The sequence below is a fragment of the Gadus morhua genome, chromosome 19 (assembly GCF_902167405.1).
Source record: "Gadus morhua chromosome 19, gadMor3.0, whole genome shotgun sequence".
In the NCBI taxonomy this organism is placed as follows: domain Eukaryota; kingdom Metazoa; phylum Chordata; class Actinopteri; order Gadiformes; family Gadidae; genus Gadus; species Gadus morhua.
In genome coordinates this window covers 3,049,650-3,070,537 of record NC_044066.1, presented here as the reverse complement: position 1 = coordinate 3,070,537, position 20,888 = coordinate 3,049,650, and the positions used below count along the sequence as shown (strand labels likewise).

The 20,888-nt window shown below is 44.8% G+C and overlaps 3 protein-coding genes across 3 annotated transcripts; 1 reads left to right on the top strand and 2 right to left on the bottom strand.

The window, feature by feature from the left end:
* Nucleotides 1-3,860: 3,860 nt before the first annotated feature.
* Nucleotides 3,861-16,010, bottom strand: galt (galactose-1-phosphate uridylyltransferase). Its single transcript, XM_030341828.1, has 11 exons — nt 15,809-16,010; nt 14,719-14,888; nt 12,026-12,107; nt 11,819-11,867; nt 11,229-11,358; nt 11,099-11,155; nt 9,114-9,236; nt 8,710-8,845; nt 6,798-6,881; nt 5,519-5,673; nt 3,861-4,125 (listed from the first exon to the last, which is right to left on the bottom strand). Exons 1-11 carry the CDS (start codon nt 15,843-15,845, stop codon nt 4,054-4,056), a joined length of 1,095 nt encoding a protein of 364 aa, XP_030197688.1. The 5' UTR covers nt 15,846-16,010; the 3' UTR covers nt 3,861-4,053.
* Nucleotides 16,011-16,933: 923 nt separating this feature from the next.
* sigmar1 (sigma non-opioid intracellular receptor 1) lies at nt 16,934-19,460 on the top strand. Its single transcript, XM_030341310.1, has 5 exons — nt 16,934-17,205; nt 17,295-17,346; nt 17,740-17,888; nt 18,656-18,748; nt 18,834-19,460. The coding sequence occupies exons 1-5, from the start codon at nt 17,061-17,063 to the stop codon at nt 19,061-19,063; spliced, it is 669 nt and encodes a 222-aa protein (XP_030197170.1). The 5' UTR covers nt 16,934-17,060; the 3' UTR covers nt 19,064-19,460.
* A 541-nt stretch (nt 19,461-20,001) lies between these two features.
* Nucleotides 20,002-20,873, bottom strand: ufc1 (ubiquitin-fold modifier conjugating enzyme 1). The gene has a single exon (XM_030341311.1). The coding sequence runs from the start codon at nt 20,762-20,764 to the stop codon at nt 20,249-20,251; it is 516 nt and encodes a 171-aa protein (XP_030197171.1). The 5' UTR covers nt 20,765-20,873; the 3' UTR covers nt 20,002-20,248.
* Between the last annotated feature and the right edge of the window lie 15 nt (nt 20,874-20,888).

Genomic DNA, 20,888 nt, shown 5'->3' with positions numbered 1-20,888 from the left:
CAAACCAGTGTTACCTCAAACCCAGAGAGGGTGTCACGAGATTGGTATGACTGTCCCTACATCATGCTGAGGTTACTTCACTGGAGAGTATCACCACAAACTTGCTCATGGCAGCATGAGATGCTAAAGCACACCCTTCTTCAGCATATGCAGAATATCTCACAACAAAACAGGAAACGAGCTCTAATGCTCCCTTTCGGTTTGTGGATTCAGGCCCTGGCTCTGTCCCTTGTGCCCCCAGAAGTTCTGGTAGATCTGCTGGGTCTCATTAACCAGTCCAGGCAGTGTGAGTATGAAAATTAGAGCCAGTGTAAGTATGAACCCAGACCAGGCAGACCAGTGTAGTGGCGAATTGTCCTCAATAAAACAATAACTGGAATATAAAGAAATCAAACTAAGCAACGTAATAAAAATAGCCACTGAGGCACCAGAGGCAGGAATTTTATGAAGTGTGGGCGAAGAGTCAACTGTCCAGTCGGGATATTGAGTTTCTGGAGGTTTATTTTCCGGTGTTACAAGCAAACAAAACAAATGACAGTGTGAACTCCTTTGTCTCTCTGGTACAGCTGGTGAAAAAACACGACCCTTCCCCGTGGCCTCTCTTACCTATGCCCGCCTACCTCTATATATATACACCTCTATATAGACAATCAGTTAAATTAACTTTAATTTATAATGCAAACGAGCGAATAAACATAAAATAATCATATTAATTAAGCAAATGAAATCATGATCCCAAAGCAGGCAGTGTCAGTATGAACCAAGAGCAGGCAGTGTTAGTAGGAACCCAGACAGAATTCTGGGTTTTAAGTAATGAGTCAACGTTACTCAACCAGCCAGGTCTGTTCTTGTCCTCTGTGGCAACACTGTGACTACATTGTGGTTAGCCTACAATAACTCAGTTAGACACAGTTAGAGCAATGGCCTTGCTTCAATGGAAGGACACTGTGAGGTTTCTCAATACACAAAAAAAAAAACTAAGCAAAAATGTGTTGATCTGCATCATCGTCGCGTCCGCTGTCTCCACTGTCGTGCCAGCTGTCAATGTCACAAGCTGTCACTTTAGCATTGCGCAGAAGGTTCAGACATGTTCCCAAACCACTAACTGCGTTTGGGAACATGTCTATGTTCCCCGGGTCCTATGTTCCCCAGGTCCTATTTTCCCCTCTTTGTATGAGACTGGGGAACATAGGACCCTTTTTTTTAAAAAAGGGTCCTATGTTCCCCGCTTTTCCAATCCTGTGCACATGCTCCTACCGGGGGATCACAGGGAGACCATCCGGTTCATGCTTCTGCCTACCCCCAGCCAACCTGTCATCCTGGGTCACTCCTGGCTTCGTAGGCACAACCCCAATATTGACTGGTCTACCTGTTCCATCCGGGAGTGGGGAGTGACCTGTTTGCATTCCTGCCTTAAGACGCAATCACCGTCGCCTTCCCCCCTCGCTCCTGCTCCAGCCTCAGACATCTCCGGGGTCCCTGCAGTCTACCATGACCTGAGGGACGTCTTCAATAAGGCTTAGGCCACGTCCCTGCCTCCGCACCGTCCCTATGATTGCGCCATTGATCTCCTTCCAGGCACTTCACCCCCCAAGGGACGTTTGTACTCCCTTTCCGCCCCCGAGCGACAAGCCATGGAGGAGTACATCCGGTCCTCCTTAGCAGCGGGGATCATCCGACCCTCTTCGTCACCCGCTGGGGCAGGTTTCTTCTTTGTGGGCAAGAAGGACAAGTCCCTAAGGCCCTGCATCGATTACCGAGGTCTGAACAACATCACAGTAAAGAACCGTTACCCCCTTCCACTACTCTCCTCTGCCTTCGAGATGCTCCATGCAGGGGGCAACGTTGTTCTCCAAGCTCGACCTTAGGAATGCTTGCCATCTGGTTCACATCCGAGACGGAGACCAGTGGAAGACGGCCTTCAACACCCCTACAGGTCATTACGAGTACCTGGTGATGCCCTTCGGTTTGACCAACGCCCCGGCAGTCTTCCAAGCGCTCGTCAATGACCTTCTGCGGGACATGTTCAATAAGTTTGTTTTCGTCATCTGGACGACATCCTGATCTTCTCCCGCAACCTAGAGGAACACGTCACCCACGTCCGGTCGGTTCTCCGCCGCCTCCTAGACAACTCCCTGTACGTCAAGGCGGAGAAGTGCGTGTTCCATGTACCCTCTGTCTCCTTCCTGGGATACATTATAGCAAGGGACAACCTGCGGATGGATCCTGCCAAGGTCTCTGCTGTCACCTCCTGGGCCCCCCCGGAAACACGCATGCAGCTGCAGCGTTTCTTGGGGTTCGCCAACTTCTACCGCCGCTTCATCAGAGGCTTCAGCTCCATCACGTCCCCCCCTCTCGGCCCTCACCTCGCCCAAGGTTCTCAAGACCAGCTTCACCACCGCCCCCATCCGTCAGATCCCCGAGCCCGACCGGCAGTTCATTGTGGAGGTGGACGCATCCGGTGTGGTAGTAAGGGCGATCCTCTCCCAGCGTTCTTCCACCGACCAGAAAATCCACCCCGGAGCCTTCTTCTCTCGCCGTCTAACCCCCTCGGAGAGAAACTATGATATCGGCAACAGGGAGATGGCCTTGGAGGAGTGGTGGCACTGGCTAGAAGGAACCAATGTTCAGTTTTTGGTCTGGACCGATCACCAGAACCTAGAGTATATCCGGTCCGCCAAGAGGTTGAACTCCAGACAGGCCCGCTGGTCACTGTTCTTCGACCGGTTCAACTTCACCTTGTCCTATCCACCCGGTTCACGTAACCTAAAACCTCAGGCTCTCTCCCGACAGTTCCCCGAGTGTCCCGATGAGACGTTCAAGCCTTCCACCATCGTCCTAGCTTCCTGCTTCGTCGCTTACATCACCTGGGAGATATAGGAGAAGGTACGAACTGCCACTGTGGACCAGCCAGCTCCGAGTCCCTGTCCCCATGACCGCCTGTTTGCCCCGTCACACCTCCGTTCTGACGTGCTCCAGTTGGGCCATGCTTCCCGGCTCACCTGTCACCCCGGCATCCAGCGGACCCGGGACTTCCTGGGACGGCGCTTCTGGTGGCCGTCACTGGAAGAGGATGTCCGGGGCTTCGTCAATGCCTATCCTGTTTGCAACCAGAATAAGACCTCTCGCCGCCCACCTGCCGGCTTCCTAAACCCTTTGCCCATTCCCCATTGTCCCTGGTCGCATATCTCTCTGGACTTTGTGACTGGTTTGCCTGCATCCAAGGGCCACACCGTCATCCTTACCATCGTAGATCAATTTAGTAAGTTGGCCCATTTCATCCCCCTTACTAAACTTCCCTCTGCCAGGGAGACTGCGGAACTGCTCCTCAGCACCCCATGCCCATTACTCGTCTTCCGCCTCCATTGGTTACCTACGGATGTCGTCTCTGACCGGGGGCCCAAATTCACCTCGGTCTTCTGGAGGGGATTCTGCAGCCTAGTCTGAGCTACCACCAGCCTATCTTCCGGCTTCCACCAGCAGTCCAATGGACAGACCGAGAGTGTCAATCAAGATCTGGAGACCACCCTCCGATGCCTGGAGAACCGCATTCCGGCTTCCTGGTCCGACTTACTGGTATGGGTAGAGTATGCGCATAACACCCTTACCTGCTCATCCACCGGCCTCTCTCCCTTTCAGTGCGCCTACGGGTATCTGCCACCCCTATTCCCCGACCTGGATAATCTATCCTCCTTGGATAGATTGTTGAGAAACGACTAAATATACTCTGCAATTGAGCCTACTAGTATTGAACGGTTACGAGGGTTACTAGGGTTAAAGGGGTACCATGGTTGGAAGGTTGGGGTTAGGCAGTTCCAGGGAAATTGTGTGTATGTAGAAAAACTAAATAAATTAGAACATTACCAGTGTTCATGTTTTTATTGCAGTGGTATCAACCCTTATTTAATATTCATTGATTTCAATAATTGAATTATCTGTTCAGTTCTTTGAGGAAGCAATATCCTTTATAGTTATGAGATGAAGTAACAATTTAATCAGACAATAACTCGGTTTATCATGGGTAAACCCCTCCTCCTCTTCGTCCAACAGATCTCACTCTTTCTCCTCGCTCTTCTTCCGGTTCCTGTAGTGTTCATCAGGGACATTCCTCAACCTCTCTGCTGCCTAGACAAACACACACACAAACACACAATCCCACTGTAACACACACTGTGGAACAGGAGCTGGATGAAGTCATGTGGACGCAGGATGAAGGTCAAACATAACTGATATAATAACTAATAACTGATTAAATGTGACTTGGCTATTTGTCCAAACCCTTTGCTCTTGACACCGGTGTCCCTAAAAGGCACAATACTTCACATATAGTACTGAACAATAAACCATGTAGTGATCCAAACCAGGACACACCCGAACTGTTAAACCCCTCGTACCTGTTGAAGGGTCACTTGGTACCTGTTGAGGGTTAGTTAGTATGCAGGGTTAGTTGGCAATGGCATCAAGGGTTAGTAACTACCTTTTGGGGGTTAGTTAGTACATGTTGAGGGTAAGGCAGTAACTATTCAGGGGTAAGTAAGTAGGTCAGTGCCTGCTGGGTTAAGTCAGTACTGGAAGCGGATTAGTAAGTACCTGTCTGGGATAGGTAAGTACCAGGGGTTGGTCAATAATGGTGCAGGGTTTATTTAGTATCAGGGGTTAGTTAGTATCAGGGGTTAGTCAATACCAGAGCTTACGGTAAAGTAGCTCACGGAAACTTTTTGATACTCTTATAGTAACGTTTTTGATTTATGTGACATCACATAAATCACTGCTCAGAACAAGCTCCAGACATCCACATACACCGTAGCGTTATACCTTACTCTCTCTTGAACACGATCATCAAAATCAACGGCTTTCCAGAACTAGCTCCACACACACAGTAGAGTTATAGTACGATGAGTGTTTTTAACTTTAACTGCTGCCCGGACAGAGCGCTACACGTCCTCACACACCTCTGCTCCAGTATTCCTTAGTCCTGACAACGAAGAGTTTACTAACGGGCATTAAGCAGAGTGGAACATCCACCTGGTGTTTTGGGGACTGTTTTCACTAAATTGAGGACTTATAAAATACCTAAATGTAGGACTTTTAGGACTAAAGACATTCCTTAAGACAAGAAAGGGACCACAGGGCAGTGACCACGGAAGCAGTGATATGGTACAAAATGGGGTTCATTAAGATGTCGCAAAAAATCACAGCCCCATATATTTTTGGTCTTTTTAGTTTGTTTAGAGAAAAACTTTTGCATTAGTTTGAAAAAATCAATGCTATATTTTTAGGCCGAATCACCCAGCCCTGGTTTGGAGTTAGCCAGCAACCGGATAGTCAGTCCTGGTTGAAGGGTTAGTCAGGACCATTGGTAAGTCTTTACCTGTCGGGGGTTAGTAGGTACTAAGGGTAAGTCCGTACTATTGGTTAGTCTGTTCCTGTCGGGGCTAGTTGATACTTAGGGTTAGTCAGGACCAGGGCTTAGTGGCTACCTGTTTGGGGTTAAGTGGTACCAAGGGTGAGCCAGTACCTGTTCAGGGGTTAGGTCCCTCTGCTCCTGGGCCAACATCTCGTATCCCACCATGAACTTCCTGACGGAGGCGGAGCGCAGGAGGGGGGGGTAGTAGTGGGCGTGGAGCTGCCAGTGGTCCACCCCTCCAGACAGGTGAGGACCTGTGGGAGCACCTGGAGGAGACAAACACTCACTATCACCACTAAGGCCACATAGTATTGCAAAATCATGGAATTGCAATACTTTTGTTCTTTACATGTATATTTTGATGATAAAAATACAGGAATTCCATCAGAGATGACGTTATATCACATATAAATTACTTTAAAGTTGGATAAAGAATTGAGTAAATAATGCTCATAATGAATGACACAAATTGATTGATATACTCAGAAAACTTTACTGCTTGCCAAAATTCTGATGTCCCCGGTCATCTATGAATACAGCGCATTAAATTAAGACTGGAAACAATAGCATAGTTTTATATATCCAGTTTCTCCAATGCCAAGCATGTGTGTCTACTTTGTACCAAAGCAGCTGTGACTGTGTGCAATGAATACAATATTAGAGCCACCGCAAAATGTATGCATTGATTGAGTGTGGAGAAACCCATTCTTCATAACGCCTCACTGGGGCCTAAATGAAAATATAACTTGAGAAACTTGAGGTCATTCTTCATTTGGACATTATATTGGGGACCTCATAGTTGGTCCAAGAATGGTCAACAAAAAAGAGAATGTTATTATAAAATCATCTTGTGGGTCGAAACATGTGTCTTGGTGCCTGATTCGGTCCATGTTCTTCCTATTTCCAACCCCTGTTCTAGTTAAACTACAGCTCTCCTAACTGTTAACAATGCTAAGGCAGCTCTGCTAATGTTTTGGGTCTGTTTGTGGTACTATTGTGCGCTCACTCTTGAGAGGAAGCAAGAACCCTCCTTGATTTTAATTTCAATCTACTGTGTCGTTCACGAGCGCACTTTGCAGATCGATTTTAAAGCAACCTGGGATGTATTGTGTGAAATAAAAAAACAATAAACAAATAAACATTATCGCCACACAGACACTCTTATACCACAGTCATTATCCCCTTACATACAAACTATTACCACACACCCATTATCTCAAAACACGCACATTCACTCAAGCTCTTTGTTACCGTTTGTTTTAAAAAGTGCTATATAAACATAGCTGTACGTTCTTACTTACTATCATCACAACACACATTCATTATCCCCACACACACACACACAATTCACAACACGTACACACTCATCACAACACACACAGCGGCTCACCGTGCCAGCCCATGGAGTAGGGGAAGGACACCTGGAACAGGTTGTCGTACTTGGTGAGCAGCCGCCGCATGACGTCAGCCAGGTCTGAAACACATCAGTAATACTCCTGTATTAACACTTATAATGCATTACGCACAGATACATGCACACTCAATGTAACCACACACACACCCTATATAAACACACACACACATCCTATTTAAACACACACTCATAATCACAAAATAACCTTATCATCACTGGAAACTCATTATCACCACACACACACACACACACACACACACATTATCACCACACACACACCCAGTGTTTACAGGTCTGAAAATAAAACGCATCAGTTAATAACAAAAATCTATGAGTATATATTATATGTATATATATATATATATATATATATATATATATATATATATATATTTATTATAATGTACTTTTTATACTCTTTCAGTAACGTTGTTGTGTAAATTGCTTATAATGACGAACGTTGTCTATGAACACGCACTGTGGTGTTACACCACAGTGAGAACCGCATTCCGGCTTCCTGGAATGCGGTTCCCCCCCCCCCCCACACACACACACACACACACACACACACACACACACACACACACACACACACACACACACACACACACACACACACACACACAACCTGTTCTTTTCTTTTTTACTGGAATCCCCTTAACTTCATTCCGGGGGTATTTAAGCCATTTATCCATGAACGCTAGCAGCTGAAGTTGGTTTGCACGCAATCTTGACGTTTACGAGAATGTAGCGTGTGTGTGTGTGTGGTAGTAGTATAATAATAATAATAATACATTTAATTTAGAGGCGCCTTTCAAGACACCCAAGGTCACCTTACAGAGCATATAGTCATCATACATTTTTTAAAAAGCAAGACATTGTGGAAAAAAAAAGTATGCCAGTATGACTAGTATTATAAGAATTACTAGTAATAGAACTACTACTAATAAAAGCAGCATGAAAACTACTACTGGTATGATAGGCTTATTACTAGGATATGTACCAGTAACATAAGTACTATGATAACTAGTAGTAGTATGATAGGCGTATTACTAGTAATAGAAGTACTATGATATGAGCGGTTGGGCTCCATGGAGGACAATGAGATTGAGAGAAAATATACAAAGCGGCCATTCAACTAAAACTGTGGATTCAAGAGTAAGAAATAACCTTGAAAAGGAAAAACGTTTCGAGGGGAGGGAAGGGAGAAAGTTGACAGCCATGAATATACACGGTTTTGTTTTGCCGTTTTGTTTTGCCTACTTTTGCACTATTCAGAATTATTTTGCACTATTTAGAATTTATTTATTGTGAAAATTACTTATTTTATTTACCTAATTTTATCCTTTTCCCCTTGTACCTTTGGGCAGAGAATTTTGATGCCCAATCGAACGCCTCTTTTCAACGGCAATATGATGTAAACCAAGATGCATGAGCTCCACACACAAGATCCACTGAACCCGAAGATCAACTTTTTGGTTTAAACGGGTCATTTGATCTTATAGGATCGGCAAAAAAGTAATCTATGGCATATTATCACTGTTACTGAAATAAGTACCTAATGTAGCTAAAGAATTGTCTACGGTGTGCGGCAAATTTCATATACAACATTCCTTATTATAACCCTCACACAACGAAGGTACTAAAAAAGTATCACAAAGTTGGCTGCGGTCGTAACCATGTGGTCAGCCAAAAACCCTTTTTTTTATCCCATTGTGTTAAGGTCAATGTGAAGCAGTGGGTTCACCGGCTCTTTAAGGGCCGTGGTGTTGTCAGAGGGGGTCTGGTCCGGTTGGGTCTACACTACGCTGGGACATGACTGCCCAGACTGCCTAGAGGGGAGACCTGGGTTAACACAACCCAAAGAGAATAACATCTCTCTCTTTACCTCTTCTCTCCTCAGGGGTGAGGTCAGTGAGTCTGAGAATGTGTCGTCGTCGTGGTAACAGCATCGTCTGGTACGGCCATGTGGCCCAATACGGAACCACAGCCAGCCAATCAGACGACTGAACCACCACACGTTCCTGAGGGGAGAGGAGAGGAGTGGAGAGAGGAGAGAGGAGAGATTAACCTCACTTAAAATGAACAGTCACGTGGTTAACACAGAATTTTTGTGATGGTGTGTAGAACCACCATGGGTACTCAATAGAGTAGAACCATGCGTACTGTATTGTTTATGCTGGAGGTTGCGAGTGTTGCCAGTGTGTGTGTGTGTGTGTGTGTGTGTGTGTGTGTGTGTGTGTGTGTGTGTGTGTGTGTGTGTGTGTGTGTGTGTGTCTGTGTGTGTGTTACCTGTCGGTTAGCTTCCTGTTCAGCGTAGCGTAGCAGCAGCTGTTGCTGATGTTGTTGATAGTAGGCTTTCTGACTGCGGTCTGACACCACTGCCTCATTAGGCAGGAAGCTACTGGCCCACACCTATAAGGCAAGGCAAGGCAAGGCAACTTTATTTATATAGCACATTTCATACACAAGGCAGACTCAAAGTGCTCCACATATAAACATCGTCAGACAATAAAATAAAATAATAGATAAGTAAAACAAAACATATGCAGAGAAATGGGTAAAATAGAAAGTTAAAAAAAAAGGCATTTTAGTATTAAAATAGAAAATAAAGGCAAAGTTAAAAAAGCTTTTTAGAAGGTGAAATGTGTTTAAGATTTAGCAGAAAGCTAAAGCAAACATAAAAGTCTTCAGTCTTGTTTTAAAGGTGCTCAGAGTTGGGGCAAGTCTTAAATCCTTAGGGAGTTTATTCCAGCTATTTGTTGCATAGTAACTAAATCGTGCTTTCCCATGTTTCGTGTTTACTCTGGGGATAATTAACAGATTTGTCTCAGAGGATTTTAGTGGTCTAGAAGGCTTACGTAGTGGAAGCATATCAGTTAAATATTTTGGGCCTAAACCATGGTTTTATAGGTTTATAGGTTAGCAACATGATTTTAAAATCAATTCTCTGACCTACAGGAAGCCAATGTAACGATTTAAGAATTGGTGTAATATGTTCACATTTTTTGGTAACTAACACCACAGGAAGCAAGGAGTTGAAATAGAAACGTACAGAGACATGAAAATGAATACAAAGCTTTCAGACAACATGAAAGGACTGATAGGACTGATAGGATTTCAGCTAGAATTTGATGGTCTATCACCATTCCGACTAGTGCGGCCTGCTAAATATGTTGCTTTCTTTGTGCTTCCAGCTCCATGTCAAGATGGTTGCTCTGGCCTCCTGCCTCCCCTCAAGGCGTTCACCTCAGGGTCCCTGCTGAATCTCCACCAGAAGCTCAAGAGGCGGCTGAATTGTCTTTGGGACTCTTTCCAAACAGGAGGTGTTTGAGATTCTTTAATGCTGACATTTACGTACCACACCAATGTATGGCCACAGATAAACACTGGATCAGCTACCAAGTCTGAACGTTGTGATTGGTCTGAAAATATAAAGTTTTCCCAATTCCTCCTGGACCCTTTATCTACCACAGGGGCTCCCACCACCGGGAACACAGCCCTAGCTTGAACATAAGAAGTAGTATTGGAACAGACCCTTTATTAAAGTAATACTTAACTCTTTGGAAATTATGGGATACAACATGGTCTCTCAAAAAAACTATTTAGCATTGGTTGGACAGCCTCTGGGTACTCCTCCAGCTGAAACAGCCAAGCCTAGCAGTGACTTGTGAGCCGTGACGGATGGACATGGAGGATCCGTTGTCCGACTGCTATCTGTAGTCCAATTCAACATTATCCAAATGACACAAAGCCATACTGCAACTCTGGAACAGACGGTAATCTATGCCATTTTGTTACCGTTACTAAAATAACGTCATTTCGAGAAAACCGGTGAGCAATCCTATGTTTATGCCAATCTCCCAAAAGCACTGCATAAACGTTCAGGGTTCCAGAACGTATGTCACTAGAGTCGCAGAGTGGGCGTGCTGACACTCACAGCAGACTGGGCTACTCGGGATATAAATCAGAAGGTTTTTGACGCTGAACATTATCCGTTGTCAATAAAATATTTACAAATCATGGAGCTGATTCGTTTTTTCTGTGAATCGTTTTGCTGTGCCAATTTTATCTGTGTTTTTTTTGTTGTGAGCTCCAGAGTTATTTTTGCCTGCGATTTTTGGCCTTTCGTGATGCCATGGGAAATCTGGGCGAGTTGTGTCTGTCTGTCTGTCTGTCTGTCTGTCTGTCTACCTGTCTGCCTCTCTGTCTGTCGTTCTGTCGTTCTGTCTGGCTGTCTGGCTGTCTGGCTGTCTGTCTGTCTGTCTGTCCTTTACCTGACAGTGTGGGTGGGGATTAGAACATCCCATCGTAGCTCCTTTATTTTCAAAGATCTGAAAACAAACCAAACAAGAGTCAAACCTTCCGCCTGTGTGCGTGTGTGTTAGTGCGTGTGTATGTTCCTACCTGAACCCAGGGGTAGGTGGCGCCTAATTCCTCCACAAGTTCCGCCCACTTGTCGATCACCTTGATGACCTCATCCTGTCTCATGAGGGGGAGGGTGATATCAGACCAGGGGTGGAAACACATCACCTGACTGTAGAATATCATATATATATCATAATAACATAACAAACACACAATTTAATATTACCTAAGATCAGTAAAAATTATATTTATTAATACGGAAACATTGGCCTTCTGAAAAGTATGTTCTTGTATATGCACTCAGTACTTGTTTGGGGCTATACATTATTATTTAATTTTTTTAAATACAAACATACATATATTATATACGTATACATACATACATACATACATACATACATACATACATACATACATACATACATACATAATAACACGGCTTGATTAAATCAACTGAAAACAACAAAAAAATAGATAATAGATAATAATAATAACAATAATATATACACGTATATTCTTTATAGATTATAATACATCACGCATATACTGCATAGATTATAATAATATAATTCTCTATCATATATCAATACTGTTTTAAACTACAACATAATAATAACAATATTTCTCACCACTTGCCCCTCGCTGCTTTAGACTGGAACAACGAATCACCATCTGATCCTGGAACGGGTTTTTATCCAGACAAGACTTGAGAGTCAAACAAATTGCTAAACTAAAAATTATCCAGTTTGAGCCTAGGCCTAGGCCTAGTCAGGCCTAGTAATAATAATAATGATATTGTAATAATTATAGTGTTCATATTGTACTAATATGCTTACCCTGGGGGGGGTCAGGTGCGTCTGGCTGCAAGGCGGGGAAGTCATTTTCAAACACAAATGTGCTCTCATAGTCTGGGTTCACCTGTTCAAATGAGAATATATATTGAAATACTGTATAAATGTCAATTGTATAGATGAACACTAACTCATATTCATTCACTTTATGATATATATATATTCTGCATAAAGATATTCTATAATACTGTATGAATATATACTGCAATACTCTATGTAAACTACTGCATACTGTAATTATGTGTAAATATATACCATACAAATACTTCTAGTCTGGTTTCACCTGTTACAGGTGTGTGTGTGTGTGTGTGTGTGTGTGTGTGTTAAGAGCCAGAGAGGGAGAAAGATATTTGTTCCGTCAGGGATCAAAAGTTAAAATTAAAATGAATTTAATTTAATTTTTTTTAATGTCCCACCAGAGGGCAGCACTGAGCGGTGGAGGTCACGCTAGATGAGGGTGATTTAATCTATTAAAGGGGTAGTTCGGAATTTTGGACATAGGGCCTGATTCCCAAGTGAGCCTTGGTGTTCTTTATCATTGGAGACAGTTTTCAACACGCTTCATTCAGTCCTTTTAGTTGCAGAGTTTGCTCGTGCTAGGCTAGCGTACGGCAACGGGCAATACTAGCCTGCTAATAAAACTGTCTTACCCACTCCACAGTACACCCGAGGTAAATCAATTATAACACCAGACTATAGATGTAAATGTCTGTGTTGATAGAATAATTGTAGAAATAAAACTAACCTTGCATCGCATGAATCATCTTATTTTTAGGGACTACTTTCTCAGCAGCAGCGGAGTCCCCCGCTGCCATAGCCTACTACTAGGAATATAACACTGCTGCTGAGACACAGCAAGTCCCTCAAAATGCAATGCAAAGCAAGGTTGGTTTTATTTCTAACATTATTCTATCAACACAGACCTTTACATCGACCGTCTGGCGTTATAGTTGATTTGCCTCAGGTGTACTGTGGAGTGGTAAGACTGACTTTATTAGACTTTATTAGCAGGCTAGTATTGCCCGTTGCCAAGCGCTAGCCTAAGACAAGCGAACGCTGCAACTAGAAGGACTGATGAAATGTGTTGAAAACACCAAGGCTAACTTGGGAGTCAGGCCATATGTCCAAAATTCCGAACTACCCCTTTAATGCTTCCTTTGTCTGACACATCCACACGTTGAAGAAGACGAAAAAAATGAGAAAATAGGAAACGAAAACTACAACTGGGTGCACATCAACGTAAAGAAGAATAGATTGACGCTATTGGTTTGTTAATATGTTCCCCTTGTGTGGGTATATTTGTTTACTTTGATTTGTTGGGAGGTAAAAGGTGGCAAATGTTGTGAGGAGAACAATTATAGCATGAAAGTGCTGATAATTTTGACTGTAGGGTAATACTGATCTACTTTCTCTTTTCTGTGTGAGGAGATGAGGAGTGAGAAGGGGAGAGGAGGGAGAGGAGGGAGAGGAAGAGAAACGAGGGAGACAGGGGAGAGAGGAAGGAGACGGGAGAGATGAGGGCGTCAGGGTAGAGGGGGGAGCGGACACTACAATTTTCCTCCCGGAAAAGTATTTCAAACTGGTTTGATATTATCTGCCCGAATCTCGTAGTGCAGGGGGTCAGACTTAATTGGATGATAACGACTGTAACAGTTAATTGAAAGAAAAGCAAGGCCTGCTCCCCTTAATGGATAACTCGGATATCTGGATTCATCTGGATCTGGATCAATTTTGATCAACAAAACGTTCTCCTTCCCGTTCGGGGCGTCTTCTGGTCTGATGGCAGGCTTACGTGATTGGCCGCGGTAGTGTGACGTTGGGTCGCATTTCTACCAACGTTTATTCAGTTTCAAATTTTCGATACAGGCAGCTGCATTTTTTTCAGCAACCCCTGGGGCCGATAAACTCACAGCTTAAACGCACAACCCCATTCAAATCAAAAGATAAATGTGCTGATTTGGTCTGAATCTGCCCTTAGCCCCGAGTTTAAATGAGGCCTATTGGGCAGGAGCCTCTAGGAGAGAGAGAGACAGGTGTGTGTTTCAGGAGAGAGAGAGAGAGAGAGAGACATGTGTGTGTTTCATGAGAGAGAGAGAGAGAGAGAGAGACAGGTGTGTGTTTCAGGAGAGAGAGAGAGTGACAGGTGTGTATTTTAGGAGAGAGATAGGTAGACACAACAATGAAACTACTGCTCCCTAGTGGTCAGATGTAAGTATCCCACTCTACAGCAAGTCATTTTTACAAGAGTCCTTTGTTGTCGCTGCTGACGTGCGTACTGAACCCTGACCCTGTCACTGCGCCCTCACCCTGTCACTGAACCCTGACCCTGTCACTGAACCCTGACCCTGTCACTGACCCCTGACCCTGTCACTGACCCCTCACTCGGTCACTGCGCCCTCACCCTGTCACAGAGTCCTCACCCTGTCACTGACCCCTGACCCTGTCACTGACCCCTCAGCCTGTCACTGAACCCTGACCCTGTCACTGACCCTGTCACTGACCCCTGACCCTGTCACTGACCCCTGACCCTGTCACTGACCCCTGACCCTGTCACTGACCCTATCTCTAATGTGCTTATTGCATCTTGCAGTGTAGTGTAATGTCATTATGCAAATGCAAACTTGTAGATATTAAAGTGTATCTCCGTCCGTAAGAAGGCAGCAGGTGTGTGTGTTCACCTGTCCGTTGGCGCGTGTGTTCCCGGGACAGAGGGGGTTTTGAGGATCGCTCCGGACCACTTGCTGCTCGGATACGCTCTCCTTCTGGCCGGCCCAGGGCCTTGTCATGCGGTGAGCGGAGACCAGCACCCAGCGATCCGTCAGGGGGTTGTAACGCTGGTGCTGGTGCTCTGGGAGGGGGACGGAGCCAGGTTAAAGTCTGTTTAAACAGCCTTCTCACTGAACGCATGTATAAACAGCCCACTGAACGCATGTATAAACAGCCCTCTCACTGACCATCAGTCTGTTTAAACAGCCCTCTCACTGAACACCAGTCTGTTTAAACAACCCTCTCACTGAACACCAGTCTGTTTAAACAGCCCTCTCATTAAAAACACCAGTCTGTCTAAACATCCCTCTCACTGAACCAAAATGGCCCATCACTTCATACCCATCATACTAATAATTTTGTGTTTGGGTCATTGTTTAGTTATTATCATGAAACTATTCGTCATTATGGGGAGACATTGTTGTGTTTGAAACTGCCACAGTGTTTCTCATGAGAGGCATGTCCGAACACATTGATTAGCCTAGCTGGTAAAGTTCTGTGGATTTTATATTTTACATCATTATAACCAACTCAAGGCATCAAAAAATGGGTATTGACAAGAAAAAACAATATCCAATCATTATTTAAATCCAGAAGAGAGCGCTACAATTGTAAAAACCCCATTAAGGAGTGTGGTCTGAAGAAGTGAAAGCAACAAGCTCTCTCAACACAAGGCCCTTACAGAGCTTTACTGAGAGACAGAGACAAGAGAGAGAGAGCACGACAGAGAGACAAGAGACCGACAGACATACAGACAAACAAACAGAGAGACAGACAGACAGACAGACAGACAGACAGACAGACAGACAGACAGTTGTAGAACAGAAAATACTATATTGACCGCCGTTTTAAGGGATTACAGTAAAGTATGACACATTTTATGAGAAGAAATAACATGCGTTGGGTTTATAGTTGGTTGCAGCCTACAGATCGGTCCATCACAGAGTCAACATTGAAAAATAATTGATAGGCGGCCTATAACTTAACTTGCAGCACTATTACCTTTTGGATCAAACTTGACGCCGTCCTGGCCGCTCATATTGAGAGCATTCAAATTATCTTGAAAAGATCTGTTCAAATAACAAATATCTAATCGCTACTAAATGTATAAGTTGAACTAATAAGTGATCACAAGCTCACTGTTCTAGTTCATTATTCTGCACATCCTTATTTGCTTGTTTCGTGTCCCTGAACTCATGACTGGCAGCCAGCACCACGGCATGTTTCAGTAAAACCAGCAACTAAAAACAGCAAATACATACATACAAGATAACCAACCACCACACTTTATTTTTTGTAGTTTGCAAAAATATGTCATATTATTTACTAAGTGACAACAGCAGGGGGGTATACAGTAGTTGTTTTTAGAATAAAATATGCATATACGAAAATACATCGAATGGGGGATTTCGTTTGTACTGGCAACCGTTGCGTTGACAAAACTAGCTACGCGTTGTATCGAGCTACTGATTGGTTCGTCCACTTTGCCCCGTCTCCAACATACCATGGTATGTTCCTGCATGGGGATCCGCAGAGATTCCGAGCGGCGGGAAGATGTTCTTCTTTAAAACTAGCCAGAAGTAGACCACCACCACCTATCCGAGCTTGTGATTGATCATAACCCATACCAATGACGTTGTATTTGTATTGAATAGCGGGCTTCAGCTGACATTAAGTGTATGTTTGGAGGACTTCAGACACGTCTTGTGCCTGTATAGGAGGATTTCTCTACAGACTGAGAGAGCAGGGGAGTACCCCATAGCAGAGGGTATAACATAACATATAGGGATTGTTATAAGAGTTGATAATCCATTAACACTAACTCCCGATTAGTGTTTATATTAAAGTCAATTGGAACGTAATCTTACAATACTAAGCTAAGAAGGTCCCGCAGATGCCGGCAACACAAGTGGATGGCCCCTGGAGAACTAACTTGCCATTGTTCAAATCTAAAGGGTGTCTTGTATAGATATGTTGTCTCATTGATTTATTTTCAATCCCAGTTGACCTTTGTTTCTTCTACAACCGTTCGTTATCTGTCTAAACTCAAATGGTTAAGAACGCATCATACGTCATGTGATCCATCCTGTGTTTTCCGAGCTTCTGATTGGTTAGTTCCCTATGTCCCACCCCTAACAGCAGTCATCTGAGTCAATTTTTTCCGGCGTTTACAATCCACCCCCAGGTTCCACATGTCGTCCAACCTCGTCTGCTTTAACCGTGAATAAATGTATTTAGTCAGTCAAATATCAGCATGTCTTTAGTTACCAAAATATGTAAACTCTGTGTGTTCTTGGGGTTTACGATCCTGGCCGTGCTTTTAGTGAAACACTGGTTGGCCACCAAACAATACGTGTTTACTAAGGAAGACGTCGCTAAGATAGCCACACAGTATGCAGGTAAGTTTGTTACCAACAGTAACAAACTTTATTTAAATATATTAAAACATATGGCGATATCTGCCTTGTAATCCGTGCCTTCCCTACAGGGCAGGACCATGAACAAGCCTTTGCCAAGATCGTGGTGGAACTCAGGAAAAGGTCAAATATTGCAGGACACCAATCCAATCCTTTCATCGTTTTCTTTTAAAACGATATAAACAATTAACAATAGCTACTCAAACGTATTTAACAATGACTACTCTAGGTACATCAATGCTACACCTTGAGTTCCCAGCTATTGGTCAGCAATAGGGATGGGAGCTTTACAGAAGCTGAGACACTGGCTATTGCGTTGGTTATTTTTTATGGTTAATAATTGCATATCAATTAATTATAGAATGTTTGATCCTCATTTCTGATGGGCACCCTTTTCTCCCACAACAGATTTAAGTCCATCAAACAATGGGGGGCTATTAAATATGACACTGTCCAGTTAGTCAAAGGGGTGAGGGCAGACCGGGGATGGAGGTGCTGAGTGTGTGTCTTCCCCAGATATCCTGGTCACATCCTGCCAGACGAGGACCTCCAGTGGGTTTTTGTGAACGCTGGCGGGTGGATGGGCTCCATGTGTCTCCTCCACGGCTCCCTCACCGAGTACGTCCTGCTGTTCGGCACAGCCCTGGACACCGGAGGACACTCAGGTCCACTTCATCACTACACCCACCTGTCACCAGCCATGAAATCATCACTAAACACTATCCTCTTCGGTACTAGTTGATAGAGGAGAGAGAGATGTCCTCCTCTTCGGTACTAGTTGAAAGAAGAGAGAGAGATGTCCTCCTCTTCGGTACTAGTTGATAGAGGAGAGAGAGATGTCCTCCTCTTCGGTACTAGTTGATAGAGAGAGAGATGTCCTCCTCTTCGGTACTAGTTGATAGAGGAGAGAGAGATGTCCTCCTCTTCGGTACTAGTTGAAAGGGGAGAGAGAGATGTCCTCCTCTTCGGTACTAGTTGATAGAGGAGAGAGAGATGTCCTCTTCGGTACTAGTTGATAGAGGAGAGAGAGATGTCCTCCTCTTCGGTACTAGTTGATAGAGGAGAGAGAGATGTCCTCCTCTTCGGTACTAGTTGATAGAGGAGAGAGAGAGATCTCCCCTCTTCGATACTAGTTGAAAGGGGAGAGAGAGATGTCCTCCTCTTCGGTACTAGTTGAAAGGGGAGAGAGAGATGTCCTCCTCTTCGGTACTAGTGGATAGAGGAGAGGGCGATGTTCTCTTCTGTACTAGTGGATGGAGGAGAGAGATGTTCTCTTCTCGACTAGTAGTTAGAGGAGAGGTGATGTTCTCCTCTTCTGTAATAGTGGATATAGAAGTAGGAGATGTTCTCTTCTGCACTAGTGGATAAAGGAGAGGGAGGAAGGGATGTTCAGGAGGGACCATATAACACTGATTCCTGTGGGACTTCTCAGGTCGCTACTGGGCTGAGATCTCTGACACCATCATCTCTGGAACATTCCACCAGTGGAAGGAGGGGACCACCAAGAGTCAGCTATATTACCCAGGTCTCTCTCTCACTCACTCACTCACTCACTCAATCACTCACTCACACACACACACTCTGATGTGATTGGCCGTTCTTCCCGTCAGGTGACACCCTGGTGCACGGGGTGGGCGAGGCGGCGGCGGTGCAGTGGTCTTCAGGGACCTGGATGGTGGAGTATGGCCGGGGCGTCATCCCCTCCACGCTGGGTTTCGCTCTGGCAGACACCATGTTCAGCACCCTGGACCCCCTCACCCTGCTGCACACTGCACGCATCTACTGCAAGGCCCTGCTGCTTGAGGCCGCCACCGCACTGGAGCACTACGGCTTTTTCTGAGGACACATCCCCCATGAAGACCTGCCTATATGAGGACTCTCACCCCTCTGACAACACGCCCCCCTTCTCTGTTGACACACCTCTATAACCCCCTTCCCCTCATGACACACTACTCATGTGTCATGCATCCGTTGGAGACCGGCTGGCTTCAAAGATTGATCCATTCTACTCGTGACGTCACTAATGGTTAGATGTGATGTTCTGTCTACACAGGGCTGGTGAATCTGTGTTGTTGCCTGTGTTCTCATCTCATATTGACTCATTGTTCCCAGCCAAGCGTGTTTTATTACACGGCACACCAGTTCCACTCAAGGATTGCACACATTATTTTATAGTAATGACATTTTCTTTTATAATAAAGTTACCAATAAAGTTAATCTCCCAACTTCAAAATTACTTTCTGCCTAGATCAAAAAAATATTTTACATCTTGGTGTGATCTCAGATGTTCTGGACTGGTCAATATTTAAATCAGGCAACATGTAACCACTCCTTAGGTTAACTCCACGAACATCAGTCACTGTTAAAACAACATGTTGTAGCCTCAAGCAAACTGGTCCACATCTTATAGAAATACAGGTTGTACTTATACATACCACGATCAGTAGCCCCTTTATATACACCATGAGTAAGACCCTAGTCCTACCGCACTACGAAGACGACTGCCCAACATGTAAAAAAAAATATATACGAATGAAACATGACCTTGTTTAGTGAACATAAGTGGTTTGTTTCATGACCTCATCCCTATAATAGTGAGCAGTCTGTTTAATGACCATCATTATTGAACATATTCAGTATGTTTAATGACCATCACTAGTGAACACACTAGCAGTGTGTTTCATGACCATCACTAGTGAACATATGCAGTATGTTCACGACTTTATACAGTGAACACAAGCAGTCTGTTTAATCACCATCACTAGTGAACATACGCAGGCTGTTTCATGACTTTATATAGTGAACACAAGCAGTCTGTTTCATGACCATCACTAGTGAACATATGCAGTCTGTTTAATGACGATCACTAATGAACATATGCAGTCTGTTCATTACTTTATATAGTCAATATAAGCAGTTTGTTTCAGGACTTTATATAGTGAACACAGTCGGTGTCCTTCATGACTTTATCTCTATAGTAAACAATAGTCCGCTTGACATTATCTAACAGTCTGTTTGTGTGTCTTCACGAGGCTGAGGGGGCCTGCTGGTTCTCCTTGTGAGTGACGAGGCCCCGGGACACCAGGTCGGGGATCTCAACAGCCAGCCAGGGGCCCAGGCCGAGCGCCATCAGGTGGGCTAGGCCGAAGCGGGGCACATTGCGCGCCCACAACGGCTTAAAGTGGTCGGTGAGGCAGATGCGGCCCCCACGGTACATCTTGGCCGTCTTGCCCTCCAGCTCCGGTAACGCCACCTCGGGCGCGGTGGCAGGGTAGGTCGCGGGCACGTCAAACTCCACGTCAAACTCGTAGCGAAGCAGCTCGTGCACGTACCAACACTTGCCGAACCAGCGGGTGCCTTCCCGGTTGGACTCGAGGCGAAACCAGTCGTTGTCCGCCGCCTTGTTGTTCTCAACGTACTTGATGAGGGACACGTACTCCTCCCGGAGCCGCTGCACCCACAGCTCGCGGTCCCGCGGGCCGGAGTTGGTCTTCAGCAGCGGGATATCCGACACCGTGCGCCGCGTCGCCTCGTCCGACATTTGATCGTTTCTATTATTAGTTTTCCGTTTTATAGAGAAGTCATCGACAACGGGAGAAATAAAAGACGACGTGTGTACTCTCGCACCGTGACGTCGCACAGGAACCGGAGAGAATGACAACAGG